This window comes from Clytia hemisphaerica, unplaced genomic scaffold (assembly GCF_902728285.1).
Source record: "Clytia hemisphaerica strain Z4C2 unplaced genomic scaffold, Clytia hemisphaerica genome assembly, whole genome shotgun sequence".
Lineage (NCBI taxonomy): Eukaryota > Metazoa > Cnidaria > Hydrozoa > Leptothecata > Clytiidae > Clytia > Clytia hemisphaerica.
Window position 1 is genome coordinate 393611 of NW_027103676.1, and position 18216 is coordinate 411826.

Genomic DNA, 18216 nt, shown 5'->3' on the forward strand with positions numbered 1-18216 from the left:
TTGCCAAGATTTGGTCACAGATTCCACTGAGAAAACATGTAATTTTACGTTTCAACTTTTTTAATCCAAGAGCTTTTCACTTTTTGAGAAAAAAATCTTGATAACAATTTCTCGCTCTTTCCAACGAAAGCTCCGTAAACTTACACGTTTTGGAGCCCATCAAAAACGGAACCGTTGAGTTTGAAGCATCGAATTAGAAATAAAATATATCAGCAAATCTCGAAAATTTTGCCAAGAGAAAGCTAAGAAACGGCTGGATTCAGTCCGCCATTCCAAATGAGGGGGGGGGGAGGGGGTTAAAGATTTCCCTCTAGCCTTCCTCTTCTCTCTAATCTTCAGCTTCAAACTTAATTTAAGCGTAGATTACTCTCAGGTGCCTAATAAACGTGGGGGTACAAACAAACGTGGGGGTTGGAATTCTTTCAGAATTTTAATAAACGTGGGGGTCTTAATAATTGTGGGGGTTGGAAATTTGATAATTTTTCGAAAATACCCCTAATTATTGGAAGCAAGAAGATGCACATATTTTGAGTGTAACACAACAATAAGACAAAATGTTTTAATACAAGTACTAGTAAAAGATGAAAATGCAACAAAAGAATAATAATTACTGTAACAAGCCCTTGTAAAATAAGTACAATACTACATTACGTGAATCTAGCAGTCTATCTAAAAAATACTTGATAAGAAATTTCTGAATTTTGATAAACGTGGGGGTCATAATAAGGTTCGTGGGGGTTGGAGAATTTTCGAAAATTTAACAAGCGTTGGGGCACGTTTATTAGGCACCTGAGATTAGGCTAAATAAAATCTGCAGGAAAGGTATTTTCATGTAACAACCCCTCCCCCTTTTAGAATTTTCCTTTTCCTCTATTACCCTAACTCGATGATAAGGTATTTAGTTGGATCTGTGGTAAAGAGATTTTTTTATGTTTGGACCAGTTTCTTAATTTCCGCCGCTTTGGACAGAAACGTTCGCCCTTACGTAAATCGAACATTTGCTTCCTAAATCTTGGAAGTTACGTAACTTAACAAACCTCATGTAAACCTATATTTATCTTGAAAATAATGATGCTTTCTTTATAAGAATAATTATTTAACAACCTAATAATAACAATCTGAACTTAACTTTTAAAGAACAGCTTAGGAACAGTTTAAGCTTGGATTTGATGAGAGAGGACAGCCGAGTCTAAATTCTCTTTATACTGACGTAAAATGTTTATTTCCAAAAGCTTGTCATGCGTTCTTGACTGCAAATTAAGAGAAAAAGGATCATTAAATTAGTTTACAAACTATTATCTTACCCCATGCCCTAATTAAAATGATCTTGGTGCATGTCTAATTATATCGGACTTGCTCACGAAACTACTTATCTTAAAAAGCATGTTTTAAAGTAACGACTTATTTAATCACTTTTCAAAGCATGGTGTTGCCCTATAAAAAGGGGCTCGTTCGGACCTTGATTATCAAGCATCTCAATTAGTTTTACTTGAGATCTACTGGAAAACAACGATATCAAAGCAATGAAGTTTTTGCTACTTTTTGCACTCCTCGGTGCCCTGTTACACAACGCTCTAGGGGCTTGTGATATCTATCGCAATTTGGGATACGCATTAAGAGGCTACAATATCCGAACTGGTAAGAATTTTTTTTATTTTTGTAGATATTTTATTTACAGTATTTTTCAGTAAACTTTATTCCTAGCGCTTTCCTTTGGTTGAAACCTAGCCTAATTTCGATATACCATCGTGTGTGATATACCATTGGATGGCAATCGCGTCATCGATGACGCCGAAATTTTCACCAAAGATATCATAGAAAGTTTTGACCTACATTTATCCGTCTCTTGTTGTTCCAAAGCTAGAATAGTGTAGACTTTTAACTCGACTCTCTTACATTCAGTTTTCCTAAGAGTTAGAATCCATCAACACTACGCGATTCTGAACGGTCTTGCGAGAATATAAATTATTGTGTAGCGGCTTAAAGGGATAATCAGATGGTTTGAAATATTTAGATTACAGAAACCTTCTGTAAAACCTCAAAGTATTTTTGTGTAACAATATTTTCTAAAATCAAGATATATAAATTTGAAATTTTTGAAAATGGGTTCTTACAAGGTTTTTACGTTAAAATTCTATTGTTTTAATCCTAAAAGCCAAAAACTTGTAATTTTAATATCTCAATTTTTGGAAAATAGTTAGGCAAAAATATTTTAAGACTTTGCTCAGGTCAATAGAAGGATCCCATATGCCAAATATTACAAATCATCTGATTATCCCTTTAAGGCAACTAATATACGACTCAAAAATATGGATGCACTTTCCATATAGGATCTGACGCTGGAAGCAAATACTTTTTATAGGTAATCCTTTTAACAACAATGGCGACCCAGGGTTTAAATCACAAATCTTTGTCGGTTACAAGACAGATAGTCATGGCAAAGTCTCTTTGAATAATGGTATTACTGCAGCTGGGCTGTCAACATGTCGTCGTTCTATGACGTCAAAAGCATTCTCCAACTTGAAAGCTTACAGGTATAATATTGTATCCCGTATTAATAAGATTCTAGCGATTTCATTGGCCAATAAACATCACGTGGAGATGAGATTGTATTTACCCTCTTCGCATATTCGATTGAGAAAAAAAAGAAGACTTTGTGTAGCCACCAATACGATTTTTATTGACCCAATATTACTGTTTCCCACCTCCAGAAGACCTATAGTATTTCTGCTCTCGAATCCCACATTGTTCCATAATGTATCTCTCTAGAATCTTATTTACCACGATTTACTCTATGATTGTCATTCCATAATATTTCTTTTGTAAACACCTGAGTATATATTTTATACCCATGGCTGTATAAAATATATACTTTCGGTTACCTAATAGCCGTCCGCCTGCTAATTAATTTTTCGAAAATTTTCCACCCAGGACATTCTTATTCCAACCCCCCGCCCCCGCTTATTAATTTTTGGGAAAATGTTTTTGAAAGTTCCCTCTTTTGTCCTAGTTCTGCTGTATTAGCCTCCTTTTCAAAAATTTTCCACCCAGGACATTTTTATTCCAACCCCCCCCCTCCCCGCTTATTAAGTTTTGAGATTTTTTTCCAACCCTCCTGCTTATTCCAACCCCCCCTGGCTATTAGGTACCCGAGAGTAGCCTTAAAGCTTACTTTCTCTTTAGAAGAAAGGTATACACGTTTTTTTTTTTTTTAAGAAACTAGTTTTACCAAGCAGCCTCAATGTTTCTCAAGAAATCGGCCTTTTGAGCCTTAAATGTTTCTTACATGTTTCTAAACTTTTTGACATAATCAGCCTTGTGAAAGGCTGGATTGGAAGGTTCTTAAAAAAACCGAATTAAGAAATGTTATTTTCTCATTCTGAGCCTCAGCATGTTTCTTAGATGTTTCTTACTTTTTAGGCACTCTGAGCCTCATGTTTCTTAAAAGTGTGTTTCTTAAAAAAAAAAAACGTGTAATCCTTGTTTTGTTCTTTAGAAACTTTATGTCTGAATCGTCCACAAGTGGTTGGGATTTACAAGTCGGTACTGAAACTAAAGTCACCGCTGGCGTTAAAATCAAAAAGTTTATTGAACTCAAAGCTGAAAAGAAGATTCCCCCAGCATTTACACGTGCGTGGAGTGATTCCCATGGTATGAAAAAATTGGAAGATTTTTTCTCACAGAAAAAAGGAATGGCCACACTCACCCAAGGTGTTTGTACTATGTATGAAGTGGATTTGAACAGCTTCCATTTACCACCGTTCAGAGCTTCCTTCAAGGTATTTGATAAATATTTTCTTGTTCTTTTTATAGTACAGAAATCTTACATTCGAGGAAAAAATATTAAAGCAGACCTTAATCCTTCGAATCCGAGTGACGTGTATACACGTTCTAAGTTTGCCAAAATACCGAGTCCAAGACTTAAGGCTATAGCTCCTGACCGATGTATTTATATATGAAAATACCTTTCTAATGGTGCCAAACCCATTATCTAACTTTTAAATTACAAGCTTTTATGCCAGTTTGAAATTTTGGATTAAAAAAGAAAAAATGGAAAGTAGTCTTTGCGCAACAACTAGTATCTTCTCTTTAATACCTTAAGGGAAGAAAATTTGGTGGAAAGAAATTTTGGCGAATAGAAATTTTATTAAATCGCCAAAATAAATTCCGCCAAATTGCACCAAAATTAGCGAATGGACTCATTTGCCAAAATTTCTTCTCTCTAATAATTCTTCTTCTTCTTCTTCAATTTTCAGACTTCCTTATTAGAACTATACAAAGGAGCTTCACTCAGTCACACACATAAAGTCGCACTTTTCCGCAAATTCATTAACGAGTATGGAACACATTTCCAAGTCAAAACACAACTTGGTGCCATTTTTATGCATCAAACACTTTATTCAGAGGTTGCACGAAAACAATTTTCTGCAGAAACTCTTCAAAGCTGTAATGATCGAACTGGTACACGCATTTTTGGCATTCAAGTTGAAAAAGATAAAAGTCAATGTACATCGAGTGACCAACAGAAATTGAATCAACTTGGTTCTGCGCATGTTCAAGAATACATAATTACTAAAGGTATGGTTCATTGATTCTTCAAATGTCAAGTTATTACCAAAACACCCCATGGCCCTCGGGGCGTCGGCCTTTTTTCCAGGAATTCTTACCAAATTGACTCGAAATGGTTTTCTCCTTTGCCCAACTAAAGCCACCAAAGTTTCTTGAAATCTGAAATCTCTAACCTCAAGCCGTGGACCTTGTACCCTGCTTTTTAGCGATTCTGGGAATTAAAATCTATCTCGTCCTTTTTGCTATGGTTTATCTCAAACATCATTCTGCTTAATAATTTGACACTTAAAATGAGATTAATTTAAATTAATTTAACCGTCTTAACCCGAGTGATACACTAATATATCCAGTCCTAAACTTAAGGTCATAACTCCTGACCACTTTTAGATGCATTAATGTAATCATCTCTATATCTTTTCAAACTCTTTCTCCTCTTTCATAGGATCTAGACCGACAGATATTAAAGACTGGGCCAAGCAATCATTCATCCCAGTTCCCTTACGATTCCAACTATCACCAATCATCAATTTATTCACTTACGAACATCTCTCTGCTGCAAACATCATCCTGGATGGTAAACGAATCTACAACAGTTGGACGATCCGTAAATGGTTTGTACCGCTCTATTTCGAATATTGCGAAACACTTGGCATTCAAGCATCATGTTTACCAAAGAAAGGATGTGGTTATGACGATTTGTGCCCTGTTGATACTGTTTGTACACCGGGTGGCACTACACATGAATGTTCTCGTAAGTAAAAATGATCTTCTTAAAAGCTCTTATTAAATCTCATATATTCTTAACAACTTCTTGTCATATTTTTGGAACTTATTTGCAATTTGGTATACGGTTCTTGAAATTTAAGTAGATTTTGGGAGTTGCGAGCTCTCATTCAGAGTCTGAATGATGGACCAATGATGGGTAGTTCCTATCAAATATTGAACTGGGTTAGTATAGACAACCTAGCAACAAAATTGAAGATATTGTGCATTTTTGAGAACACATATTTTATTGCAATCTTTTAGAATGGACACAATGGACTTGTTTCGAATCTTGCCGAAGCAACCTCCAACTCAGACAACGAAGACAACGTACCTGCTCTGGCTGTTCTGGTAAAACGTACGTAGAAAGATTCGTATCTGCTGGATCCTGCCCGCCTGTACCGCCCTGCTATAGTAAGTTTTTTAAGATTTTTAAGATTAACTTTTTATACTGCTTCTGCATCGGAGGCTAGCTACTGTTTTTACTATTTGAAGCTTTTCCAATTTCTTCTAATAAAAACTAAAGTAAATTGAGTACGTTTATATTGAATTTTTTCATTTTCATTTTTCAAAGTTCAAAGTTTTGAATACCCTGAAATCTCTGCAATGTTTGAGTTGAATGAATGAATTTCACAAAAGGACCTTTCGGAAAGATAATACAAAACCTAATCGACACTGAAATTACCAAATTACCTACAAGAAAAGGTCACGATTGCCTTTGATTGAACTTAACCCTTATTCCTTCTGAACTATGAAAGGTTCATTAACCTTTAGACACCGCTGTTTTTAAAAACAGTGCGCGCTGCTGCCGCTGTTTTTTTCATGAAAATGGAGGTTTCGCGGAAAATGTCATAAAATCTTAACCGCTAAAGCTTAAGTAAAAAGTAAACCCATTTTGAAAAGCTAAGGATCTATTATTTCAGATAATACCAAAAAGATGCCTCATCACCCTTTTAAACCTGACACCACAGCCTCAAATCAAAACAGTAAAAATTCCATGTTTACGATTTTTTCACTTTTTTTCTTTTTTTTGACAAATTGAATGAAAAAAGTGGGTACAAGGTAAGGATTGGTCCCAGAAAAATTATTTTGTTTTAGTTTATGTTATAAGCCACCATTGTGTGAAATTTCAGGGCTGAAGAAGCTCATTTCATCTCAGAATCTAAGTTTCGGCGAAGCACACTTTTCCACCAAAATCGACACTCTGGCCGCAACAGGTAAATTAAGTGGTCCCGTTGCTCTAAAATTGGCCCTACACTTACCCTAAACCTGTAAAATTACTACAATAATCATAACAGACTCTCTATCATGTAAATTCAAGCAATAAAACACCAGAATAGTGAAAAAACTGAGGCAAAACAGCCCTGAGTTGTTGGAGCTAGAGATAGGCATGTATGTCAGGAAATACCCCCTAAAACCCCTTCAAACCACATAGAAACTGCCAATAAAGGTTCTCTATCTCATATAATGATATTTATATGCTGAAACCAAGAAAAAACCAGACATAAACATGACTTTTCAGTCCAAAAATCCATCAAACACCCTCTGTCCACCACTAAAACGATGTTTTGTTGACATTTGAAAAATACACCGACATTGAGTTCCGATATCTCGAGATGTATAAAAGCAGGACCCGTAAAATTTTGAATGAATGAACCTTCACCCATATCCTGTCTGCTAAATTTTACAGAATAGAAAAATTCAAACTGGTCTTTATTTTATTAAACTTTGAAAGGACCCCAGTATCAAAACGTACGTGGTACGTCTCTCGGCCTGTATATATGACGTACGTGGTACGTCTCTCGGCGTCTAAAGGTTAACAAAACTTTTCGAAACATATTTTTTTGACGATGGCACCTACTTCTTTTCCTTTACTAGAGAGTTTCACAACCTCAGTACACCACACCAACTTTGATTTGGACGGACATGGTAATTCTGTATATCTTGATCGACATAATTTGGTATGTCCAGCTGGTAAAGCGTTGAGTGGCTTCAAATTGCAAAGAAATGATTTACATAATAAAATCAGGTTAGTAACAGTCCTTGGTGACAGATTTTGATTGTTTCAATTGTTTTACAAGTATGTTTTGGACACGTGATTTTTAATTGTTCTCTTTAACGACGCGTGGTTCGCGTAATTTTTTACTATTTTTATGTCCCTTTGAGGACGAAATAAGTTTACCATATTGTGCCAACACGGATATCAGTATTGTTCTCATTTTGAAAGTGAACTACTAAACTAAACTAATGACTAAGGAAGTGAGAAATTCGAACTCATGGCTCTCGACCACGACTTTTCTCCAAGCAGGCTCGGATACAGAGGGAGGCTATAACCAATGGAGGAGAGCGTACTTTATTATCGTATTACCTTATATGGAAACTAATTACTCTCCATGAATAAGAGAGCCTACCTCCTGTATCCGACCCTGCCAAGAGAATGATATCGTTAAAATATCGAAACAAGTTTGTTAAGGAAGAAAGCCAATTTTGACAAGTTGACATTAGATGGTTCCCTTTGCTGCTGGGTCTTCTTTGGTCTAACCGGAGAAACTACCCAATAAATATCTTTCAAATTTAACATCTTCTCTAGATATGAATATTACTGCAGTACAATACAATATCCTTGTGCAGCCAATTACTACAAGAACACTCTCAAGAAAGACAACGGACACGGCAACTTAGTTTACCTGGACCGTTTAGATGTCAAATGTAACGGCAATGATTTGATGACAAGTCAACGATATCTACGAGCAGGACGAGAAAGTTGGTATCATTATGGATGTTGTAGAATACAATACACTCATCAACAGAGATGTCATTACCATTATACACCGAAAACTTGGCATAACGGTCCTGGCCATGTCATCTACCTGGATCGACAATCTCACAACAAATGTCCAAATAATCATGTGATTTCATCTTTCCATTTGATGAGGGCCGATCATACCCATATTCGTTATAAACTTAAATGTTGTAAGGTAGAGCCTCTCAGTGGCTGATTTGCCTTTGGAGCCAAATACCTCATTTAACAATATTGACTATTATAAGCAACTCAACATTTTTTGTATCAATATTACCAACTCATGTGCTAAAGATATTTATTCGCATTTATTGACTGTACAATTATAAGTAATTTGTCATTTTTGTATGAATATTAACAACTCCTCTGCTCTAAGGTGTATATTGTTATTGGTGCTTAAGTATTGTTAGTTCTAGCTAAAGATTTCATTAGAAGTATTGACTATCATAACTGATCATAAGCAATTTATTATTTTTGTATAAATATTAGCAACTCCAGGTGCTAATTTCATTAGCACTACTCACTATCATAAGCAATTTATCATTTTTGTTTACATATTCTGAACATGATAATTAATAAATGAGTGTATTTTTCGAAACAATTCAACAAGTCAAAATTTATACTTTTTTATTCTGAAAAAGATGAAAAAGATAATCTTATTCGGGTCTTATTATTCTTGAAGAATATTTTAAATTTATTACAATCCAAAATGTTAATAAAGTATCGAGATCGTATCACATTTAGAGGTCCGTAAGAAAATCACGACCAAAATTTTTGAACACTTCGAATGTTCTTAACCTTTTGAGTTTTAAGCCTAAGAATGTTAATAAAATGTTCTTAATTTTACCATTTTGTGAGTATTTCTTTGCAATTTCCTAAGAAAATTGAGTGTTTTGGGTTCATAAAGCCTTAAAATGTTCTTAATTTGTTCTTAATAATTTGGCTATCGCTCTAGTTAACGGACACTCTAAAAGGCGGACACCTCTGATTAGCGGACAATTTAATTTTTTTCTGACCGTTTCCTAGTCAAATCCTCATAAAAAAGTTTCCAAAAGGCGGACACTCAATTAGCGTACCCTGTGATTAGCGGACAATTTTTGGACCTACCAGGAGGTCCTATAAAAATTAACTTTTGTCTGTTCGTCCATTCGTCTGTTACCAGCTTTTCTCGAGATTGACTCATTAGTTTTTTCTGATTTTTAGCACACTGATGCAAAATGGCAATATCTAAAATGTGACGGAGCCCGATTAAAAACCGGTTTTTTGGCATTTTCTCAAGATTTCACCATTAGTTTTTTTCTGATTTTTTTTGACAGAGATACGTAATTAGGAATGCCCAAAATGTGGCCGATTCTGATTTTTGAGAATTTTTTTTTCCGTTCGAAAATGCCGGAAATATGCCGGAAATTGCCGTTTTTGCAGATTTTCATTGGACTTTTTCCTTACACTTCTTCGGTTTTTTTTTTCATACAAAAACATTATTGATAACAATGCCCACCATCAAGCATGATTCAATTGTCAATGAAACCGATTTTTGCAACCAAAACTTTCTATTTCTATTTTCCCTACTCCCCTTCCCTCTCTCCCCATCAACAATCAATGATGAAATTTAATGCGTTATGCATTTTCGGTAAATGCTATATTTTCTGACCGTTTGTTCCAACTTTAATCATCAGGTAGGTCCATTCAGCGTGTAACTTGTAATTGTACTTTTTACTTTTAGTCTGGAGTTACTATTCTTAAACCAAAAGATTCAAGGATCTGGTTGGCTCCATATCAAATACCCTCGTGAGTTTTACTATATCATTGTTGTTATTTTTGCCATCTGAAGTTAACAGTATGGAAAGTAAAAAGTAAGTTTGTGACCGTAGTCGAGGGCGACCTGAAGGCTCTCTTTTCGTATAGCTGTCTACCCGAAGGTAGGGGAGGGCGCTACTCCTTTCCCTGGATTTCTCCGCTCACCCTTAATTCGTCTCTTTAGTTGCTGAGCATCAAGTAGAGAGGCATCAAGTACCATTTTGGGAATCTTTAGTATGACCCGGCTGGGGATCGAACCCACAACCTTGCGCACCGTAGCTGGATGCTCTATCTTCATGCTACGGTCGCACAGTATGGAAAAGCTGTCCTTTAAAAGTGCAAAGATAAAGTTTGTTGAAAGAACTTTTTAAGAGGCAAGTAATTTCTTTCATTTACAGAACCTCCAAAGACACAATTGAGTTGGTATAAGATCGAGGTAAGCTTTGATTGAGAAACTTCTTTTCGCACAACACTTCAAAGTTTGATATGATATAGGGAGTCAAACAAATTTTGAAACTTATTTAAGAAGTTTCTGCTTAAAGATATTCTTTTTAATGATATAGAAAGACCACTATGCTTACGTTTTTCAAAATTACTGTGTAAGCAAATGGTAGGAGATACGTTACATGAAGTCCTTTAACCTTACTTTAATAAGAAGAAAGGAAGGTTTGACTTTCCGAACGTTCACATTTTTAAACTCTTTTCATCATTTTTAATAGACAGTTGTTGAAAAAAGCAAGTTTCGTCACGCTGGTTGAAGAAACGGTCCATGCACCTCCACTGGTAAATTATTTTTAAATTTTTATACTGTAGTTTTTTGAAACTAAACTTTTTTATTTAGTCATTCTTCAAATAATGCACCTATCAATCAACCCTTAATTGGCTTTAGAGGGGTCTACAATCAGTTCCAAAATACTTGACACAAAAGGGAAATTCCCCTTGAACTTTTATAACCACAAACAATTTGTAAGTGCTCCAAATTAGGTTGCAAAAGTAGAGTTTTAACTATGAGTTTTAACGCTAGACTTAAGACTTAGGATCTAGGATCTGAGGATCCAAAAGTTCAAAAATGGTCCAGTAGGGCTTGAAATATAGCCTAGAAACCATATAAATCCCTCCCAGATCGAAATATTCGATGAAATCAAGTTGAAGGCCCGAAATTGACATTCTCGCTTGAACTTCAATTTTCGAAAAATGATAAAATAGACAAAATTGCCAATGCAATATGTTATGGCATTGATTGCCTGAGAAACTGAAAAATGCCAAATTCTGCTCAGCGGGGGGTCTTATTCCAAGTTTTAAGCAATTTTTCGGGCTCAAAACCCCCCTTTCGTCAATTTTAGGGGCTAAAATTTGAACAGAAGTCACAATTCCCTGAGATTTTCTCATTTTTGACTTGAGTAACTGACAACTTGCCATGGGTCTCGTACCCCGAATAGGGACAAACAGAAGGTTGGTCGTCGAATTAGTTTCTCAGATAGATGGAGTTCAGTATTACAATAAGGCTATAATCAGTTAGTTTCTAAGATAATGAAGAATCATAGAAAGACATTAATATATTCTTTTGATTTATATTTCTAGATCATTAACATTCAATAGAAATATTACTAAAAGATATACATCGTTGGTATCAGTTCATTGGAGGATCTTTATTCATGTTAATGATCTTCAATTGCTCAACTTGGATGAATTTTGTTTGATTGGTACTGACTCAGGCACTGACTCCCCACTTACCAAATTACCGACCATTTTGATTTGTTTAATACCGGAGGTTAGAGTCGAGCTTAGTCGAAAAGAAAGCTTCGGAAAGTAAAATCTAGATAGTGACTCTTTTAAAATAAGAAGAAAAAAGTCGAAATGACTTCTCAAAGGTCAAAGTGAAGATATATATTAGACAAAAAGTTTTACTAGACAAAAACCGGGAGTCTCTTTCTATTCCTCTTCCCGGGCAAGTCTTTATACGCCCCACCCGGGGGGGAGGATGGTTCAAGGGTTGTGAAACGACCCTTATTGGGACTATTTTGACCAAAATCCGATTTAGCCCAAGCCCGGGGGAAGCCGGAAGACTCCAGCCTCTCCACTTTTGAGCAAAATGAGACTTTTTTGTCAAACCAAAAGCAGCCGACGGAGAGATTTTTTTAGATATATGTGTTCTTATCTTTTAGGAGACCAAATGTTACGACCATTCAATTTTTATACAGTTCTGATTTATTTCTAGGAAATTTTTATCGCACTATTTGTCTCCCTAAACTTATCATTACTTTATGGTTTGATGTGTTCTAAAATCTAGGGAAAACAGATTGCCAAGATAAACTTGTAAGATATTTGTTTTGGTCCACGAAAGATGTGTTCTGAAAATTACCGGAAAGCGCCTGCTTGGTTTTGTCCTATTTTAAAGTACTATTCGAATTTTTGTCATATTGGCGCGTTTGAACTTTAGGTAGGTAGGTATGGTAATCGAGTAGTTTACCATATTTTACATTTAACAAAAATTCATCAGAAGACACGCACACTAAAGTTTACTTTTTGTAAACCCCAAACATTACGCCTTTTTAAAATAGCACGTGATTGCGCAACCCTTTCGTCTCGTGACTTTGAACGACAAATGTTTTGTTGCTTTTTCTTAACTTCTCAAATTACTTTTTCTGCTTAGAAGTTTTTTCCTCTCTCTCTTACTTGTTGTTGTTTTGTTATTTATCTTCGTTAATTAGCAATACTAATACTTTTTTCTATCATGTAGAAACCATTCTCAAGGGAATTAGTCTAATTAGGTTGACATGGTTTTCACATCCTCACTTCTGCTTTCTATGGACTTGAAACTTTCCAAATTAGTATTTTCACTGTCTTTTCCATAATAATGATTATATCTGTAATCGTCAGCCGTGCAAAATTACTCGAATCTGATTGGTTTAGAGGAGTGCGATTAATCACTTTTTGCCACTTTTTGCACTCTTCGGCGGGGGGACACTTTTGTCCCCTTATTCTTTTCTCTCCCAAGTCCTGTGTCAGAGATTTTTTTTTACTATACAGGGTGTCCCTAATTAAAGTATCGAGTTCGAACATGCGATTGAGTTGAAAGTTTTATGTGCGTGTTCACAAAATTGGATTTTATTTAAGCTCTCCCTCTTTTTTCTTTGTCATTACGATTAATTTATACGTTGTAACTACCTTTTGTAATAAGCCTGTGTGATGGAGAACGTTCTTATATTTTAGCGATAACACACACAAACTTTTCTACTCAGTCGCATGTTCAAACTCGATACTTTAATTAGGGACACCCTGTATAATAAAAAACAAAGACATTTTTTTTCTTCAATATAAAAAAGAACAAAGAAATGTTACGTTACAATAGCTTCTTTTAATTGAAAACAAAGAAAAATTACACTGCAATGTTTTCTTTTTAAACAAAAGAAAAAAAGGAGGTTTTCGAATGTTTACAAAAAAAACTATGATTTACTAATGATTATTTACTGACGATTACCTCGGAATCGTATGTTTTGTCGTGCAATTAACGATTAATCACTCGTAACAAAGGAGAAAATACCGTAATTTGCACCCGTCCTTCGGACTCGTGCAAATTACTCTTTTCTCCTTTGTTACTCTTGATTAATCGTTAATTGCACTCCAAACCATACGATTACTAGTATGAATAGTTAAATTGCTTAAACCTACACGCTTTTTTTTTTATAAGAATACATTTTATAAGAATGTCTATGATGAAAATGGCCAAAAGATTAAGAATATTGTAAGAATATCACCATCATGGAATTTAACAACTGAACTTAAGAATGCCATTTTTAATGCATTTTAACCTGTAGATTGCCAATTTCGATCTTAACCTAAGAATACCGTAAGAATATTTTTGGATGATTTTCGCCAAAAAGTTAAGAATATTCATGATGAAATGAAAAAATGCCATTCTTATAAAAAAAAAGAAGCGTGTATTAATTACAGCATTTCCATTTCCGCATACAATTTCGATTTTTCAAAACGCACCCTCTAAGCATCTTTTACTTCTTATCTTTCTTGACGTAAAGTGACATGAGTGGGCTACTGTGTTAGAGTGTGTTTTGACGAAAATTCAATTAGTGGTTGCGAAAACAACATTACTTTTCCATGAAGATATTCATGATATGCACCATTGCAATGTCTTCTGACATTAGATCAACAGACAAACTTGGCTGTAAGTGACGTATAACTAGTCAATACGTCACTTTTAACCAATCAGCTGTTGGGTCCGTGGAAGAATTGCAACGGTGCATATCATGTATAGACTCTCTGACAAGCTTGTTGTCCTCCTGGATAAATACACCATTGTTTCACTTTTTGAAAACACTGGATTTTACTCCCAGTCGTAAATCTTCGCTTAGTTAGTTCCCATTCTTCTTAAAAAGGGGTTTGGGGACGAACTTAACTTCTTTTGTATGTTTATATATTGAATATATATGAATATATGATGCGTATCATTATTGTTATTATTATTATTGCTTCTGAGCTGTAAAAACTGAGTTCTCTCACCAAAAGAAGAAAAATCATTAAACTTCAATTATCACAGGCAACTTTACACCATTGGGTAGAGTCAAATAAAAACGCATGCCTCAAAATGATGGGTGAAACTGGAGTTTTTACAAGTTCTTTGATGACTCTGTTGGTCGTTAAATGTTGAGACAAACGATTTTATTACTTTTTCTAAAGAACGCGTCATCCCTATTGTTTAAAAATAACCAATCAGTTAAGCATCTTGTAAAAACTCCAAGGCATCTCAAAATGATACAAATGAATTTTACTGTGAAAAGTTTTTCTTTGCTCGAGGATCGTTGTATAAGTCATTTCAACAATTTAAAAGCATTAAAAAAAGCCTTTCCAAAGACCCAAGCAACGACCAAAAAATTCAAGATTAAATATTGGGACAAGCTGGAGTTTTTACAAGCTCTTATTTGATTAGGTTGGTCGTTAACCTGTAATAAAACAAAAGAACGCGTCATCTCTGTTACTTTTAATGACCAATTAGTGAAGTATCTTATAAAAACTCCAGAACATCCCAAAATATTGCCAACGTCAATAATGCTAAACAAGTTTGAGTTTATCGACCCAGTAATAATCAGCCCTTTTTATAAGAATGGTGTAAATCCATTTCATCATGGATCATTAACTTTTTTGGCAAAATCATCCTAAAATATTCTTACAGCATTCTTAGGTCAGGATCCTAATTCAGACTAGATTTAACATCATTTAGCACATACGTCTTAAGCATAAAATGGCATTTTTGTGAAGGAGTGAGCCTTAGGGGGTAGTTGGTGATTTATAATTGAAAATGCTCTAAAAATGGCATTCTTAGCTTGAGTAGCCAAATTCTATGATGGTGATATTCTTACCATATTCTTAATTTTTTGGCCATTTTCATCATGGAAATTGTTATAAAAGTGTATTCTTATTAAATAAAAGCGTGTATTGAAAGTTTATCGTGGCTTGGATCACAAGATTTACGTTTGACTACGTTTCGAGAGATTCTTCTCCCATCATCGAGCAAGGTGGAGGATGTTTTCTCCACTATTTGTGGAGATTCCGCACTATACTAAGACCTTTTGATTAGTAAATAATGCTCCTGATTAGTTTGAGTTTTTATCAAAAAGCGAAATTTAAAAAGGACGTGAACCTCGTCTATGTTTTTCCTCTTTTTGTTTATACTCAATCCTTATTATTATCTTCTGACAGTACTCAATAATAAAAAATGTTCTTAATTTTTGAGATATGTTTTAGCCGATAATCTCCCTTTTAACATTATTCTTACCAAAGAAGACCCCGTTTGAAGCTGGAGTTTTTATAAGCTGGATAACTCATTTGTCATTTGTAAGAATTAGAGATATCGCGTTCTTTATAGAAAAAGTAAAAAGATTCTTTGTCTCAAGATTTAACGACCAATTGAATCAACAAAGAGCTTGTAAAAACCACATCCTGTCCCCGTTTTTAATGCAAATTGCATTTTTGTTTTTTGATTTCTTGTTTATACTTCCTATCGTTTTACCGTTTTAAATAGCATGCCATGTCTTGTTATTGTGTAGTTGAAGTTTTTCGAAGGAATATATAATTTGATTTTGTTGGCGGAATCAATAAAAACAAAACAATCTATTGTTACTTTTCTAAAAGAACCAAATAATTCGATTGTTATGTTTATTCAATCAAATTTACTGTTCAGAAACTTCATGTCAACTGCTTTTATTTACATTATCGAAGTTCGAAGTCAATCATGAAATCGCGTGTAGGGGAATGAGACTTTGTGTTGTGTTGTGTTGTTTGTGTTTGTTTGTAGGATTAATAGTACAATTATGACTTTCAATATAATCCGACGAGATCTCATGACTGAATCTTTCAAACTTATCGGAAGTTTAAATTTTCATGATTTCTATGTATAGTTCATCGAAAATGGTTCAAAAGAAATAAGGTTCTTTAAAATAACTTTGACTCACCGAGAGAGGGGGCAGAGAGGTTTAGGCTGTCATTTTTTGAGTTAGCAGTGATATGTACAGGTGATATCCATATCCGACTTTTTGCGTTTTGATATATACCAAGTAAGCTCACCACGTCGTTTCAACGTCTACACGATTTCTTTTTTATAAGAATACACTTTATAAGAATGTCCATGATGAAAATGGCCAAAAAATTAAGAATAATGCTAAGAATATCATCATCATGGAATTTTGCTACTAAAGCTAAGAATGCCATTTTAAGAGCATTTTTAATTATAAATTATCAATTACCCCCAAGTTAGCCAAGCCATTTTATGCTTGAGATGTATGAACTAAATGTTAAATCTAGTATGAATTAGGATTCTAACCTAAGAATGTGCTATAAGAATATTTTAGGATGATTTTCCAAAAAAAGTTAAGAATATCCATGATGAATTGGATTTACACCATTCTTATAAAAAAAAGCGTGTATTCGACGTCCATAACAACGTCCTGTGTTAACCCTCCAAAAACCGACTTCTTGTGAGACAAATTTTAGTGAAAAAGTGACCCTTAGCCCTTTAGACTTTTTTGAAAAGATTTTTTCAATTTTTGAAAAATTTCTCACCCTTAGAGAGACTGAGGAGTAAAACACTCCGAAAAAAGTGCACGTGATTTTTTTGATTTCTTGATTTTTTAGATTCTTTGATTTTTTTGATTTTATTGATTTTGAATTTGATTTTTCTGATTACGATTTAGATTTTTTTGATTTTTTTACTGATTTTCTCAGAAATTCTGTTTTAATTTTGTCCTTATTTTTTTTTGACTTTCATGTATTTTATTTCAATGATTTTTTTGATTTTGACTTCCATTTTTTTTCTTTTTTTTGATTTTAATGATTTCTTTTGTCTTTGATTTTGAATTTGATTTTTTTGACTTTTTTGATTTTTGCTAAGAATTTTTTGATTTTTTCATAATTTTGACTTTTTGTTTTTTTCTAATTTTCTCAAAAAAAAAATTATTTTGACTTCTTTGTTAGAGTTGTATAATGCGTGTATACTTCCGTCCATTCGATTTTTCACAATAAAAATGAAATGAAAATTGATTTTTTTCAATTATTTTCAATTTTTCATTTTTGTTTTTGAATTAAAAATTGAAAAAAGAAAAATTGAGATTTAATTTTCAATTTTTAATTTTTTGTCCATGTGGGTGACATTTCTGTCATCATGATGTATCATTTAGATTAGACGGGGGTCTGAAATGGCAATGTTTGTTGTTTGCGCTTAGGCATCCATTGTATAATATCTCTATCACATAAAACATTTTACACTGTTTTTTAATGTTGTTTCCTTATCTCATCAAATAATAGTGATGACGTAATATCATAAGTATATACTACCTTTTAAAATTATATCATACTTGGCTTTAAACGTAGCTTCTGCAGATGGGTTCAACCTAAGTATAGTCCGAGATCCGTAAATTGCAATATGTATACTTATGCAATATAACATGCAGCAGAACAGAATTGGTGGAGTGATTCTGCAAGACAATTGTCACGCTGGAGTAATCGACTATTTGAAGGTCCTGAAGATGCTGTAACAGGGCTGGGTCGTTCAGAAAGTTTACAAAGATTTCACCAAGTCACGGTTGAGAATAATCGCGACAGCTACAATTTGCTGTAAATCTTTAGAACTACTAAACCTAAAAAAACCTACAAAAACCTTCCGTAGAATGACCATAAACACCTCCTTTCCATAATTCACACCGATCCGATCCGGTTGGAGATTCAAAGTAGCAGATTTTACTGCTAATTTGACAAAAGCTTCGGTCTTGCATATCATT

General features: G+C 34.2%; 1 protein-coding gene across 1 annotated transcript; it reads left to right on the top strand.

The window, feature by feature from the left end:
- The first annotated feature begins 1467 nt into the window (after positions 1–1467).
- Positions 1468–8432, top strand: LOC136803613 (uncharacterized). Its single transcript, XM_067060335.1, has 8 exons — positions 1468–1638; positions 2363–2534; positions 3497–3779; positions 4257–4578; positions 5012–5320; positions 5596–5745; positions 7210–7360; positions 7922–8432. Exons 1-8 carry the CDS (start codon positions 1524–1526, stop codon positions 8328–8330), a joined length of 1911 nt encoding a protein of 636 aa, XP_066916436.1. The 5' UTR covers positions 1468–1523; the 3' UTR covers positions 8331–8432.
- Positions 8433–18216: the final 9784 nt, after the last annotated feature.